Source organism: Crocuta crocuta, unplaced genomic scaffold (genome assembly GCF_008692635.1).
Source record: "Crocuta crocuta isolate KB4526 unplaced genomic scaffold, BGI_CrCroc_1.0 scaffold44, whole genome shotgun sequence".
Lineage (NCBI taxonomy): Eukaryota > Metazoa > Chordata > Mammalia > Carnivora > Hyaenidae > Crocuta > Crocuta crocuta.
This window is the reverse complement of record NW_027530179.1, coordinates 6,770,614-6,784,261: the sequence shown is the minus strand read 5'-3', so window position 1 is coordinate 6,784,261 and position 13,648 is coordinate 6,770,614. Positions and strand designations below refer to the sequence as shown.

The 13,648-nt window shown below is 56.0% G+C and overlaps 1 protein-coding gene across 3 annotated transcripts; it reads right to left on the bottom strand.

Moving 5' to 3' along the window:
- Window positions 1-4,779: 4,779 nt before the first annotated feature.
- On the bottom strand, window positions 4,780-13,113 carry FRS3 (fibroblast growth factor receptor substrate 3). 3 transcript variants are annotated; one of them, XM_077764792.1, is made up of 7 exons: window positions 12,244-12,258; window positions 12,007-12,150; window positions 10,902-10,990; window positions 9,803-9,989; window positions 7,247-7,408; window positions 6,272-6,429; window positions 4,780-6,017 (listed from the first exon to the last, which is right to left on the bottom strand). In XM_077764792.1, the coding sequence occupies exons 3-7, from the start codon at window positions 10,965-10,967 to the stop codon at window positions 5,103-5,105; spliced, it is 1,488 nt and encodes a 495-aa protein (XP_077620918.1). In that variant the 5' UTR covers window positions 10,968-10,990; window positions 12,007-12,150; window positions 12,244-12,258; the 3' UTR covers window positions 4,780-5,102. The 3 variants fall into 3 exon arrangements, with proteins under 3 accessions (XP_077620918.1, XP_077620917.1, XP_077620919.1); XM_077764791.1 differs by having other exon boundaries at window positions 12,007-13,113; XM_077764793.1 differs by having other exon boundaries at window positions 12,012-13,113.
- Window positions 13,114-13,648: the final 535 nt, after the last annotated feature.

The window sequence follows — 13,648 nt, the reverse complement described above, 5'->3', positions numbered from 1 at the left end:
AATATAACGAGACCCCCAAGGGACCATGCCTCCCCGGCTAAAGGAGCAGCCCATGGGGAGAAGAGATGGCTGAGGAAACACCCCCATCAATCAGTAGGCCCCCAGCGGGGTTAAGGGGCACCCCACGCTGCTCACTAACTGTCATTATACTAATGATTCCTTAAGAAAGAGCATAATGGTAACCTCCACCTATAGTCCCAATACTCTCACAAGCCTGACCTCCCCGGCCCCTCTCCAGAGGCCTCCACGGGGCCATGGGTTGTTGTCCTTCTCCAGAGAAACTGGGCCCAGAGAGGCCAAGAGAGAGGTTCACCTGGTGAGCCAGTGGCAGGGAAGCTTCTTATCAACAGAGTGCAGCTTCTGCAAGAGTTAGGCTGAGGGCCCCAAGTGCCGCGGCAAAACTCATGATCCGTGGCCCATGGGGAAGCCCCTCCCAGGCCCTTCTTTCTGATGCTCCCAGGTCCCACCTCTGGTCTTCTATCATTTCCACGTGCGTGGCAAGAACTAGTGCCTCTAAACCCCAGGATGGACCTGACTTCCAATAAGAAACATCACCTGAATGAATGGACGGTCTGGACTTTGAAGTAACAAGCCAGGGACCCTAATACCAGATGGGGGGTGAGGGTGAGGAACGCTGTAGGTGTTCATATGGAAACACCTGATGGTTTCAGACCAGCTCTAAGGTCCCAAGAGCCGGAGGGGCCAGTAAAAGGAGTGCTTACACGGGCCACATTCGCAAAAGTATAATGTCTAGAACAAGGAAGGCGTTGGGTCAAGGGGAAGGGGAGGGTGAAGCCTGGGTAATGCGCTCAGTTCTGGGCTGAACTAGAGCACCAAGGGGTGAACGGAGGGGTGGGGACCTTTCCGGTTATGCCAGAGAGAACCATGTCCCGGTGAAAATATCTGTCGTGGTTCATGTCGAGCAGACATCCTATTATTTGATCCTCACAATTTCAGGAGGGAGGGACTGTCATAATTTTTACATTACAGGTGAGGAAACTGAAGCACAAAGGGGCCCTGGTGTGAGTAAGTGGTGACACCAAGTGTTGAACTTCAGCACCCTTGGCAGAGAGGCTTGATAGCCATGTGTGGATCTGTGAGGAGAATTAGGCCCCAGTGAGAGGCATTTAGGGACATCATAAGACCGACTCTGCATGGAGGCCTTTAGAGATAGCCATCTCCCCCTTCCGGGAAGCATGTGAGCAAAGACCCGATGGACATCTCCACAGGTCCTGTCTGAAGGATCCCGGGATGGCTCTTAGCTCAGCTGAGCCACAAGATTCCATCCTGGACTCGGACTCTGCAGGCACGGAGCCCTTGGGGCCCCACACAGGCCCTCAGCCCCTGCTACAGCTCTCCCTCCGCTTCAGCCTCCTTTCTGGAGTCCCAGGGGTCCCTCATTATAAACCCCCTCCCCCTGTGAGGATGACTGCCATTTAAGGTGTTGGTCGGAGAGCATCCCAGAGCTCAGAGGAGCCCTGGCCTTCTGTGCAGCTGAGATGTGTGTCAGGAGAGGGCAGCGTGTTCCCGAGCCCCCGTCTCCACAGTGGGAATCATTCCGAGGCACTGAAGGAGTAAAGGGGCCAGACAGTGTCCATCAATAGACAAATGGATACGGAAAATGTGGCATATATATATATACACACACATATATATGTGTGTGTATATATATACATATATATGTGTAATTATGTACACACACACACACACACACACACACACACGATGGAATATTACACAGCCATGAAAAGGGATGCAGTCATGACATTTGTGACAACGTGGATGGACCTAGAGGGTTCAACGCTAAGTGAAATAAGTCAGACTAAGAAAGACAAATACCATATGACATCACTCATAAGTGGAATCTAAAAAAAAAAAAAGTGAATAAACAAACACAAAGTATTAAAGCAGAAAACAAATGGATGGTTGCCAGAGGGGAGGGCCAGGGGCTTGGGCAGGTGAGAGCATGGAAAGACACACGACTGGCATGCGGCCCCAGCTCCAGCCACTAATTACCTTCGTGGCCTGAAGCAAGTCCCTTTACTGCTTGGGCTCTTTCCTCCTCTGCACAATGGTGATAACGATCCTACCCTGTGAGCCTGAAGAGATAAGTGGTCTATAGGGCCCTATGGAAAGCCAGACTGTGTTTATCCCATTAGAGAGTGCTGTCATTACCCAGGGGTGGGCTTGGGGAGGGCCCCTCCTGGTCTGACCTGAAATGTCACTCCTGGACAGGATGCTGGCTCCAGTCCTTTCCTCAGGGCAGCCCAGGGGGTGGGTAGGGCCTGTTTCTAAAGAAGAGAACCGAGCACTCAGCAAACATTCACTGGTGTCAGTGATGATCTCTGAAACGATGCCATCAGGACGCCACGCCCTGACATCAGCAGGGCCGGCTCCCACTGGGCGTCACTCCCACCCTCCGCTTTCCGCCTGGAAAGCTGTCCACTCACAGCCCACCCGCCCCGCCAGAGGAAAATTCCTGCAGCTGAGCTCGTGGGTCAGAGGCAATGACCTGGGGAGGGGAGCAGGAAGGCTGGCAGCCGCCCTGTGCTGGGGGCCAATTCCTGGCCTAAGTCTTCTGGACCCCCGGGCTCCACAAATGCGCACACGGAAGCTATTTTGACTTGATCCGGGGAGATCCCGGAGAAGGAGGCAAACTGTCCCTTGCACTGTTAGGCACGGGGGCAGCAGCAGGCCTGAGGTCTTGGGGACTGAAGAGCTGTGCCTGCCAGGTGGATTTTCTGTCTGGAACAGCTGGGTTATTAACACGGCTTGCCCCGCTCTGTCTCCTTTCCAAAGTGGCGTCCTGGTCACCCTCCCATTGGCTGCTTCTCACAACTAGCTCCGCATTCTCCAGATGCAAAAACCTAGGCCCACTGGGGGCAACCAATTGCTCAAGAGAACAGAGAAGATAGGGGCACCTGGCTGGCTCGGTACGTTAAACATCTGGCTCAGGTCATGATCTCACGGTTCATGGGTTTGAGCCCCGTGTCAGGCTCTGTGCTGACAGCTCAGAGTCTGCAGCCTGCTTCAGAGTCAGTGTCTCCCTCTCTCTCTGCCCCTCCCCCGCTTGCACTCTGTCTCTCTATAAAACATGAAAAAATAATAATAAATACTAAAATAAAAAGAGAGCAGAGATAACAGCCAAGGCAGAACCAGAACCCGGTCTCTTGACTCAAGCATGGCTCCCCCACGATGGTGACTGTGAGTCACTGGCACGGCCCGGGGCCCTTAGAGCTGTCCTGGCACGGCCGTCCCACCCCTTATCTTGCCTCCCCTGCTGGGAGAGACCACCACTCCGGACTTCGGGCATCAAAAGGAGGAGCAGGACTGGTGTGGGGAGGACATGGAGAGAGCAGAATGGAGCTGCCCGGGGGAGGGGGGTGGCGGGCTGTGGAGAGGATGCGCACTGTGGACACAGCGCTACGAACTCAGCCTGCAGCTGTTCTCCTTCGGGTCCAGAGATCAGAAAGAGCTAGAGGGAAGGGTCTGGCGGCAGCTCTGGGGGAGCAGCGGGTGTAGCCCTGGGCCCTCCCGGGCCCCAGGCGAAGGGCCTCTCTCACATCCTGTTGTGGCCAGTTCTCTTTTCGTCCATTGCACTGACAAGAGAGTGACATCCAAGGGCGGAGAAGACTTGGAAGCTGGTCAGTTCAATCCCCACCCAGGGGAGAGGGCAGTCCCGGAACTGAAGTCTGGGCAGTGCCGCTCTGGGCGGCAGGAGGAGAGGGAACTGAGTAGGCTCTACCCTGGCCGGTTTCCATAGTAAGGAGGGCGGGTCTGCTTGCTCCACAGGGAGCAGGGACACAGACTGACCAGGGACAAGAAGGCTTGTCCCTAAGTCCCTCTCCTCCCCCAGGCCCTGCGTGGCTTATTGCAGATGCTGGATCTCCTTTAGGTTGACTGTTCAGGGCTCTGAGATAGAAATGGAGTCTCGGAGGCAGGGAGGTCAGGGCGAGAAGAGGCAGCCTCAGGACAAAGGAGCTCCTGCAACACCAAACCAGGCAGGGGGCTTGTGCAGACCCTGGGCCTCCAGGCAGGTGCTCAGATGTGGTGGCTCTGCTAGGGCCCCACCCCTGCGGTAGGGTAGAGGCACCCCAAAGAGTCCATTCCTGGGGAGCAGCTCCTTGGGAAGTACGATTAGTTACATTATTACACTGTTTTCCACTTTTGCTGCTCCTGGGCTTTGAGTAAAGTGTTTAAAGGCTCCAGCCTTGATCTGACCATGCTGCGGGTGCCAAAGTGGGGGTGCAGGGGCCACCTCCGGACCAGGGTGTTAGAGGAGAGCAGTACCCCCCTGCCCGGGACCTGCCTGGTGGCAGAAGGGAAATCCATGAGGGGTTCCAGAGAAGGCATACCTGGTGTGGACCCCCCCCCCATGAAATTCTCTCCCTGCCCCTGCCAACTTGGGAAGGTCCGGGTGTTCCCACTAGGGCAGTCCCCTTCTAGAACCCCCTTCCGCATCCAGGACTCCAGCGGTCCTGTCGCTTTCCTTTGACAGCACATCCGTCCCTGACAGCTTTAGGTTCTGGGGTCAGGGCTTCTCAGAGGAGAGGAAGAAATGGTCATAGACGTGTCACAAAAACCCTAACCACCCCCAAATTCCCCAGAATGAAGCCCCTCCCTCTGTAAGGCCTCGCCTGCTGCCACCCAGAACCACCCCGGAAGAGGCTCCCTAAGAATGCAACATCATCCACCGAGCCAGAATTTAAAAATAATTATATTAATAATAAATATGTTAAATTACATTTAAAACAATAAATAGAAAAATAAACTGATAAATAAAATCAACAGGTACAAAATGTTTCCAAATTTCAACCAAAGAAAACACACAGACGACAGACCAGACAAATGGACAGAACGGGAGGGCACAAAACGCATCGCAGGAACCTTCACAGTTTGCGTCACAGCTCCCTTGGCACCGGGTCACCCTTCTTCTCCATGACCTGGAGACCAGGAGACTCAGTGGCTGATATCTTTGGGGACCCCAGCCAGCGCAGGGAGACATCTGGTTCCACCACGGTGCCCTTCTGCAAAGCGACCTCGAACCCTGGGCGGGGGTTCAGGGGACAGGAGCGTGAGGCGGGGTGTGAGGAAGGAAGTCCCTACAGAGGCAAGTCGGTGCTGTTGTGGCGGGTTTTCCTGGCAGTGCCATCATCTCGGGGCAGCGCCCTCTGCAGGTTGGACATGGCCACGGTCTTTTTGAGGTCAATCACGGCGTAGGAGTCTGAGCTGCGGGCAGGGTGGGTGGTGGACGCGGGGGCTCGGGGGCCCGAGGGGTTCTGGGGTCCCTTGGGGCGGTCTCCACCCCAGCCCTTCAGCTCCACCTGGATGTAGTTGAGCTGCCTGGGGGGCTCGGGGCCCGGCCGGCGGAAATCAAAGTTGAAGACCCTCGGGGAGCCTCGGCGGCGGGTCAGTGGCACAGGGAAGCTGCCGTGGCTACGGAGGGCGGCCCGGGTGCTGGTGGGCTTCTGCAGTGGGGTCTCATCCTCCTCGCCGTCAGGGAAGCCATTGGAGGAGGGAGTGAGCCCGTCCCTCGAGTCACCGTCATCCCCGGCCTCCTCCCCCAGCTGCTGGGCATGGCTCTCCCACACAGGGGGCAGGGAGGGCAGGTTCTCATAGTGCAGCAGGGCGGCGCGGCGGTGGGCAAGGCCGTTCCAGCCCGGCTCCTCCGTGCTCAGTCTCCAGCCGGCCCCAGGCCGCGGCCCCGCACTGACGTTCTCATAGGTGCACTTGGGCTGGGCGGGGCACTCGGAAGGGCCCTCGTTGTTGTTGTTGTGGTGTGGGGGGTCATGCAGGCTGGGGCAGAGGCCCTGGCACTTCACCATGTGCCGCCGAGCGGGGGTTGGGCCCAGTACAAACTTCACCTGGCCCGGCTGCAGGAACACCTGGGGGTCCCGCGGCTCAGCGCCCCGGGCCTGCGGGGGGAAGGGCATCTGGCCCTCAGGCAGGGGCTGCAGGCAGTGCCGGTTCCTGCGGTGGTCATCCTCACCGGCTGGCGTGTTGACATAGGTGTGGGACTGGGGGAGGCAGTCCACGTGCCGCGGGGAGGCCAAGGGCAGGGAAGGAGGAGAGAATGGAAGGGGCCGGATAAGAGAAGCACAGGGGAAAAGAGCTGGAGTTTACCCCTCTTCCTCAGCCTCCGACCTCCCGGGGAGGCTGCCATCTGGGACAGTACGGGACCCTACCAGTGTTCTTCCCCCCGACCCAAGATACTTGTGAGATGCCATTGCCTGGTGCCCCACCCCCGCCCAGACCAGTGGGGTGTGCTCACCTGCTCGTCAGGGGCAATGAGGGCATGAGTGGACTCTTCCCCAAGCGAGGGGTGTCGCAGGCTGCTCGTCGAGGGCCGCCGGGGTGCGGAGAATCTCGGACCCTCTCCTGGGCAGCCGAGGAAGCCATTGGAGAAGCTGGAGACAGTGTAGCCTAGAGCTGGACACACAGGAGACAAACCCAGGTCGGCGTGGTGGCGGGGGACAGGGGTATGGGAACCACTTGACAACCACCTGCAACTGCACGTGTGGCGTCCTGAGAGGCCCCCAGTTGGAGGGGAGACCCCCCAGGGCCCCAGGTGGTTAGCTCTGCTCACCCGGCAGCCCCCCGCGATCTTCCACCGCTCAGTTGTTCGAACCCTGCCCCTGCCCTCAAAGCTCTGCGTCAGCCCCGTCTCCCGCATTATGGCCTTAGCTGAAAACACTTCGGGCCACCTTGTTGTCGCTGTCCCTTCACCACATTCTAGCTCTGCCAGCGAGCCTCCTCCCAGACATCAGGAGCTGCGTTTCTATTCTTTCTGCCCCCACCCCGCCCCCACCCCACAGCAGGGGCTCAGTGTGGCCTCTGTGAACAAGTAGAAGCTGAGGGAACCTCTCCAGAAACTGGTCATAGGCAAAGACGCTGAACCAAGTCAGGAAAGGTATACGGGTATGACCCAGTAGACAGAAGGAAGGAAGCAAACTAGCTCCAGACTGCTGTTTCCATGGAAACCCAACATCTCCCCGTCTGTTCCTGGACCATCCATCAGTGCGAGGCCCAGGACTCCCCAGCCTCAGCATGAGTCACCTGACTGGCCCAGACGGGGACTTATTCATCCCCAAGAGTCATCTGATGGCGGGCAACTGTCCTGGGAGCGTGGATGGCCCGGCCACCCCACCTGCCTGCCTCCCTTGTGCCCCTAAAACGGGCGCTTCCCAGGCCTGCGCGCATGCGTACGGATGTGGAGGCTGAGGGGCCAAGGGCGGGGTCTCCTCACCATTGGGAGGCTGGGGGGCCCGAGGGAGGTCGAGCTCCGTCGGGTGGCTGTTGCGGGTGATGATGACTGGCTCTTCCATCACGTTGATGCTATTGCACTGCATCAGATCCTGAAGCAGGTTGAAGATCTCCTCGGCCCGGGAGCACTTGAATGCGAATATCCCTGAAGAAGAGAGGAGGAAGTGAGGCTCCTCTGACCGTGTACACATAGGACAGGACCAGAGAGGCTGAACAGATGCACAAAGCTCAGGACATGTCCCAGAACTCCGGTCCCAGGCCTGCAGGTGGCGGGAAGCCCCCTCCTCATCCTGAGCACACACTAAAATCCAAGAGTTCCGGGAGGACTTGGGCCCAAGGCCCCCTCCTGTCCCAGCCACTATCCATTACCACCGTCTAGAGATCTAATACCTCACCTATGTTCCCCCACGGTTAAACCGTGTTCACAGGATGCGCGTGTGCACGGGTGAGGGGAGGAGAGGTAAACACCAACGCAGAAAAGGATGGCAGTTGCCTCTTAACCATAGTTTCGCCTTCTGCGGTTTCCGTTACCCGCAGTCAACCAGGGTCCAGAAGCAGATGAGCCTCCTTCTGACAGACTGTCAGAATGTCAGTAGCAGCCTCACGCTAAGTCACAACATCCGTGTCACTCCCCTCGCCTCGTCTCATCACGTGGGCATGTTAGCATCTCACCTCATCGCAAGGGTGAGTCCGCTACCGTAAGGTACATTGAGAGAGACCACGTTCACCTAACTCTTGTTACAGTACCTGTTGTAACTGCTTTACCTTATTACTAGTAATAACAGGTGTTAATCTCCTACTGCACCTCATTTATACATTAGACCTTACCGTGGGTGCGTACATATAGGGAAATGCATGGTAAATACAGGGCTCGGTACTATCTGGTTTTAAGGATCCGCTGGGGGTGTCCCCTGCAGATAAGGGAGTAAGGGGGAGACTGTGTTACATGAGTGACTGTGTCACTTCACATGCTGCCTCTGTCTCCCTCTGCCCATCACCCCTTGGTCCCCAGAATAAGGAGCTCTGCCCAGGGCACCAAGCCTCGGCTCCATGTCCCGCCACCTCCAAGCTCCATGATGGCAGGAGAGCTGACCTGTTCGTGGCCTGTGCCCTGGGTACTTAGCCACTGCCTAGCCAGACAGGGAATGTATACTTCAGATGGGCCCCTGGCCTCATGGAGCTTAATCTCTGGTGCAGGAAGGAAGGAAGGAAGAATGGGCAGACTTGCTCCGGGACACCTACGGCAAGGCCACCGTGTGGCCCCTTGGTGCAGCTGCCCTGACAGCCCCCAGACTCTGATGCACAGTCCAAGGGATGGCAGGCCTGGGCCGAGTACCCGTGACTTGAGGGCTCCAAAGACGTCCCTGGGGTGCTGGGCCAGCCTGGAATTCTGCACACCCCATCCTGGCAAGGGCAGGGTCCAGGGCTCAGGGGAGCACACATCCACGACACAGATGGGTATGGCCAGGCTGGGTATAGGACAACTGAGGTTTGCAGGGATGTAACAGCAAGGTTTGAGGGGCGGGGAAGGAACAGGACGTTCCAGGCAGGACATGTTAGGGGCCACGAAAGGCTGGGAAAGCCTGGAGTTTTAGGAGAACCTGGTGTGGGGGCCTAGAGTGGCCCCTCTGGAATCCCCACTGCGGTTTAAATACCACAAGGAGCCCCTTCCTGCCCTCTGTCTGCTCGGCCAGTGCTGAAACGCCTCTGCCTCCAGAGCCCAAAGGGTAAGATGCGTGGAGGGGAAGGCTCGCAGCCAGCAGGATGTCAGCGACTCGCCTCATCAGAGGGGCTTGTTCATTGTCCCCTTGCCGTCACAACCCCACCTGCATCCAACATGGGCCCGTGCAGAGCTCAGGCCTGCCTCCTACAAGAGAAGCCCAGACCACGCTACTCCTTCAGAGAGCCAGGGCAGGTCCTCGCCTTGACTTCACAGAACGATCGCTACTCCCTGACCCCCAGCTGCGGGGAGAAAGGGGAGGAAGGAAGAACACGTCGCACTCTGCTGCCCACAGGTGCCAGGAGACAAGGATTCACTTCCCCAGGGTGACTCTGTGTATCAGACACACAAGAGTCCGGCCTCCCCAAGCCTACCATTTGCGAGCCACGCAGGCCCACGGTAACCAGAGCCTCCAGCCTGACCCTTCATTGTTCAGGGGCTCCAGGCTGTAGGATTTGGCAGCTCACAAGAAAGTCTGTTCCTGCATAGGGGACAAAGGTCCTCGAAACTGGAGTAACAGAGGGAAGACAGCTTGCTTGCTCTCCCAGGCAGGCTCGGGCCTTGCGAGCACTGGCTCTTTCCCATGGGCTGTGCAACAAATGCCCCCACAGGAGGTGCCAGCCTGCGGCTGCGGTGACTGAAGAGAAAGAGCACTGGCCTAGGAGCCCACGGAGTTCCATATCAACATGTTATGTGCTCTTGGCCATCAGCCTTGCCTTCTCTGGGCCACATCTGCCAAGCCAACAGGCTTCCCCATAGTCCCCTGAGCTATGACCTCCTGCCCCAGCCCCTCGCCCCTATCCCAGGAGCGGTGCTCACCCTGGCCCGTCTGACACCGGCGGCCACTCTCAAAGGAGAAGAGGTTGGAGTCATAGCCATAGCGCCGCAGGCAGAGGTAGGGCCAGCGGACAGCCTCGCGCCGACGCAGGTGCAGCACCAGCTCACTCTGTGTCAGCTCCATGACTCCGGAGCCCAGCTCCACCCCCTCGTCATCCACATTCGTCACCTGGGGAGCAGGGAACAGAAGGGTCAGTGAGTGACCCAAGTATGGAGGAGTCCCAGAGCCACTGGGAGGCCGGCCAATGCAGGGCTAGGGCTAGGGGGTCGGGGGGCTCGCCTGCCTCTACCAGTCTCTCCGGCGATGCCAAAGGACCACTGGGAGACAAAGCAGGTGAGGCAGTGCCAATGACCCACAGCAGCTCTCTAGGCCTTGCTTTGTCCTTGGGGCGGTGAAGGTGGGGTTGGTTAGCTGACCTCCAAGGTCAGATGGTTTGATGGCCAAGGTTAGAGAACCTCGGAATGGTCCATCTCTTGTGTCCAAGCACCAGATGCTAATGGAGGAAGGGGTTAGATAAGAAGTTCAAAATCTTGAGACCCTCCCCCGGGAAAGTCAAGTCCAAAACAGAACACAGACCTATTCCACCACCTGCCCAACTCCAGGCCCTTGCTAAGGGCTCCCTCTGCTGGTGAGCAGGAGAAACCCGGGCCTCAAGAGCTGGGTGTGAGGAGGGGACTCCTACTGGACGTGAGAGGTGGCAGGTGGCCAGGGGTGCACAGGTCCCCTGGGCCTGGCCTTACCTTCCCAAAGTGANTATATACTTTTGTTTTCTAAAAAAAAAAAAAAAATATATATATGTAAAGGTACAAAGATACACTAGCAGGAATGAATGTTCTAAAAACACAACTTTTCATCCCAGTATTTCTTCCTTCTTTGTCATTAGCATAGGGGAACGACACCGCTGGCAGCGGCCTGGGCCACACACCACACGCCCCGCGCCCCTTTAGCAGCCCTGAGGAGTCTTAGCCCCCACCTCAGCCTGTCCCTTCACCTTCTCTAGGGAGGCAAAGGCAACTCAATAGGCGGGCCGAGCCCAGGAGGCCATGCTGGGAGCTCAGCAGAGGAGGGGACGGCAGGTACCTTGAACTTGGTAGGGTGGTTGTCTGGGACGCTGTCTCTGTTCAGGCAGCTGCAGCAGCTCCCCATGATGTCAGAGCAGCCAGTCCGCCCTAAGGGAAAGACGTAAGGGATAAGGTCATCGAGGTCGGCTCCAAAAAGCCCCATTCTGGGGACCCCGGCAGAACCACCTCACTGCGATCCTCTATGCTTGGGCACTGTGGGACGTTGTCCCTCCTCTAAGAAATTCACACTCTCAATCCAGGGCCAGGCATGCACTGGATAAACATTAATTCAAGTTAGGATGTGTTAAAGATTAATGCTGACGGATGAACGGAAGAGAGCTTCTCACAGGTAACATTGCTCGTGACCCTGAGAAGTGAGTAGGATTTTGACAGATGTAATGAAAGCGAAGGGAAGCCTGGGCTGCTGGAAAGCAGGGAATGGATAAAAGCGGAGAACCAGAAGTGATTTGCTTCAGGGGGAGCTGGGTGCCAGTCCAGGGCCCTCATTCAGATTTAGCAAACAAACTGTAACTGGGCAGACCTTGACACTGTAGCCTGGACCTTTCTTTTTTTCTTTTCTTTTTCCTTCTTTTCCACCTTACCCTTCCCACATCACCCAAACTCTCTTTTCCTCCCTCACCACCATCCCAACATCTACTTCAAATTTATCTTTTTGATGTTCTCTTCAATGAGGTATTACATTGCGGCCAAAATGATACAGCAAGAAGACTGAACTTAAAACAGCACACAATTTTTATAACCTCAATTAGCTATTTCTTCATTTAAAAAATAAATGCTGGGTTTGCTCCCCTTCATCTAAAGGGGAGACCAAAGGACTTATTATCTGGCTTTTCTCTGCAGGGTTATGGCACTTGGATTATATGTCACAACAGTGGGGGCCTCTGTCTAGAATGGAGAGGACTGAATGACTTATGGGAGCAAGCAAACGCACAGAACGATCCCAACCAGAAGGGGCTGCAACCTGACACAAGAAATGAACCTGTAAAATATCCTTCTAGAACTCCCACTGAGTGTGTAGAACCTTGAACAATCCTGACCTGTATCCCCCATTCCTTCCCAAATTGGAAAACTCTAGAAAAGAGGCTCCTACACACAGCTCTCACCTCACCCAGGCCATTGGGGAGCTGACAGTGGGAGGGGCATGGGGAAGGACCCCCACTCTACTCCCCCTGTTCTCGGTGGGGCGTCATGGCAAGTAATCTGCGGAGAAGTCACCTGGATCCCTCTGGGACACACCTGGGGCTCACCTAGCACAGGAGACAGAGACCGCAGGTTAGTGGAAACCTTTCATCCTCGCCCCCCATTGTTAATGAAACTCACTTGCTGTCAGTCCGTCCCACCTGGATATCTATCTGTTCCAGGTCCTAAGGGGACAGAAACACAAAGAAGAAAGTGAGATCAAGGGCAAAGGGGCCGCCAATTCCAAGCCCCACAGGCCCTGAGAGGGAGTGACTCCCACAGAAGTACTGAGTTCAAGTCCAAGGCAACCTTTAAAGTTGCCTCTAGACCCCGACCTCAATCTGAAGCCTGTTACAACCAACACCAAAACCTCCACTTCACCTTTGCAGGGAACTTTAACGCTACAGGGAGCTTTCTCAAAAGGACACTATGATGTACTGGAAAGAATGCTGGTTAAGATGCTGAAAACCAATCTTCTAGTCTGTGTTGTTGCCATTAAGTATCTGGGAGACTCCCGCAAGTCGACCCCCCACCTCCCACCTCAAGGCCTTAGTTTTCAAGGGAAACATCTGTAAACTGCAGTGTCTCGCTGAAATAACTTCTAGAGGTTGAGCATAGGAAAAACGTCACTAAAATGGACATTCGCCTCTTCCAGGACAAGCTCCAATCTCACATTTGGAAGCTGGATAGAGTTTCTGTTCTCCAAGCTCTGAAAGGCTTAAAATTTGTTACCATAAATGCTAACAATAAATCAACATTTCAGAGATCTGAGCCCCAGGTGGACAAGTTGACAAGCCAGGACCTTGGAGATCTTTGAAATCCCACCCTCCTGCTTTCCAAAAGCAATATCCTTCCCCAGGGCCCCTTGGGCTCTGCTTCCCCAGACAACTTCCCAGATAAAAGGACCCCCATCCCCTGGTCTGGCTTATTTTCTGGGAAAAGGAAGCAGGCTCAGGGAGGTGGGCACAGCCTAAAGACAGGCAGCTGGGAAAATACTGAGGCTTGAGCCACCAAAAGGGAGCCTGAGGGGGAAACTAAGAACTACAGAGTGCAAGATGGGGGAAGGTGTTGCATCTTTTTCTGTCCCCTTCATTTGTCTTTAAGGTATCAGGACATATCATGACACTTCACTGAGGGGGGTTACACTGGCTGGGACAGGAGGAGGGGGCTCAAGTCTGGGATACGTGTGGACTGCAGATGCGGAGTGTCAGAGGTTATGGGGACTCAAAATATATGAGGGCTCAGGGAAACCTGGGCAAGTTTTGTTTTTTGTTTTTGTTTTTTTGCATTTGAGCATGGTGCAAGGAGAATGGGGCGTATGCAGGATCAGAGGACCACAGAGCTCTGGAAGCGTTTAGGGGCATCCCGAGGAATGGTGGCTCTGCGGGCGTAACAGAATTCGTAGGAGTGAGNCGGGGGTAAGGGGTAAGGTCTGAAGGGACGGAAGGGAGAAGGGCAAGACGAAGGATCCCTATAAGGAGCTGGGGACCAGGGGCTGCAACTAGGTGGGGGTGAGGACAGAGAGGGGCGGAGCTAGGAGACCCGAGGGAGGGGCTGGACGTGCTG

Coding starts and splice junctions, on each gene's coding strand:
- FRS3 (XM_077764791.1), bottom strand. CDS start 10,967: ATGGGGAGCTGCTGCAGCTGCCTGAACAGAGACAGCGTCCCAGACAAC. Junction 7,409..9,802: donor CCGGTGTCAGACGGGCCAGG/GTGAGCACCGCT, acceptor TCTCTTCTTCAG/GGATATTCGCATTCAAGTGC. Junction 6,018..6,271: donor TCATTGCCCCTGACGAGCAG/GTGAGCACACCC, acceptor TGCCTCCCCCAG/TCCCACACCTATGTCAACAC.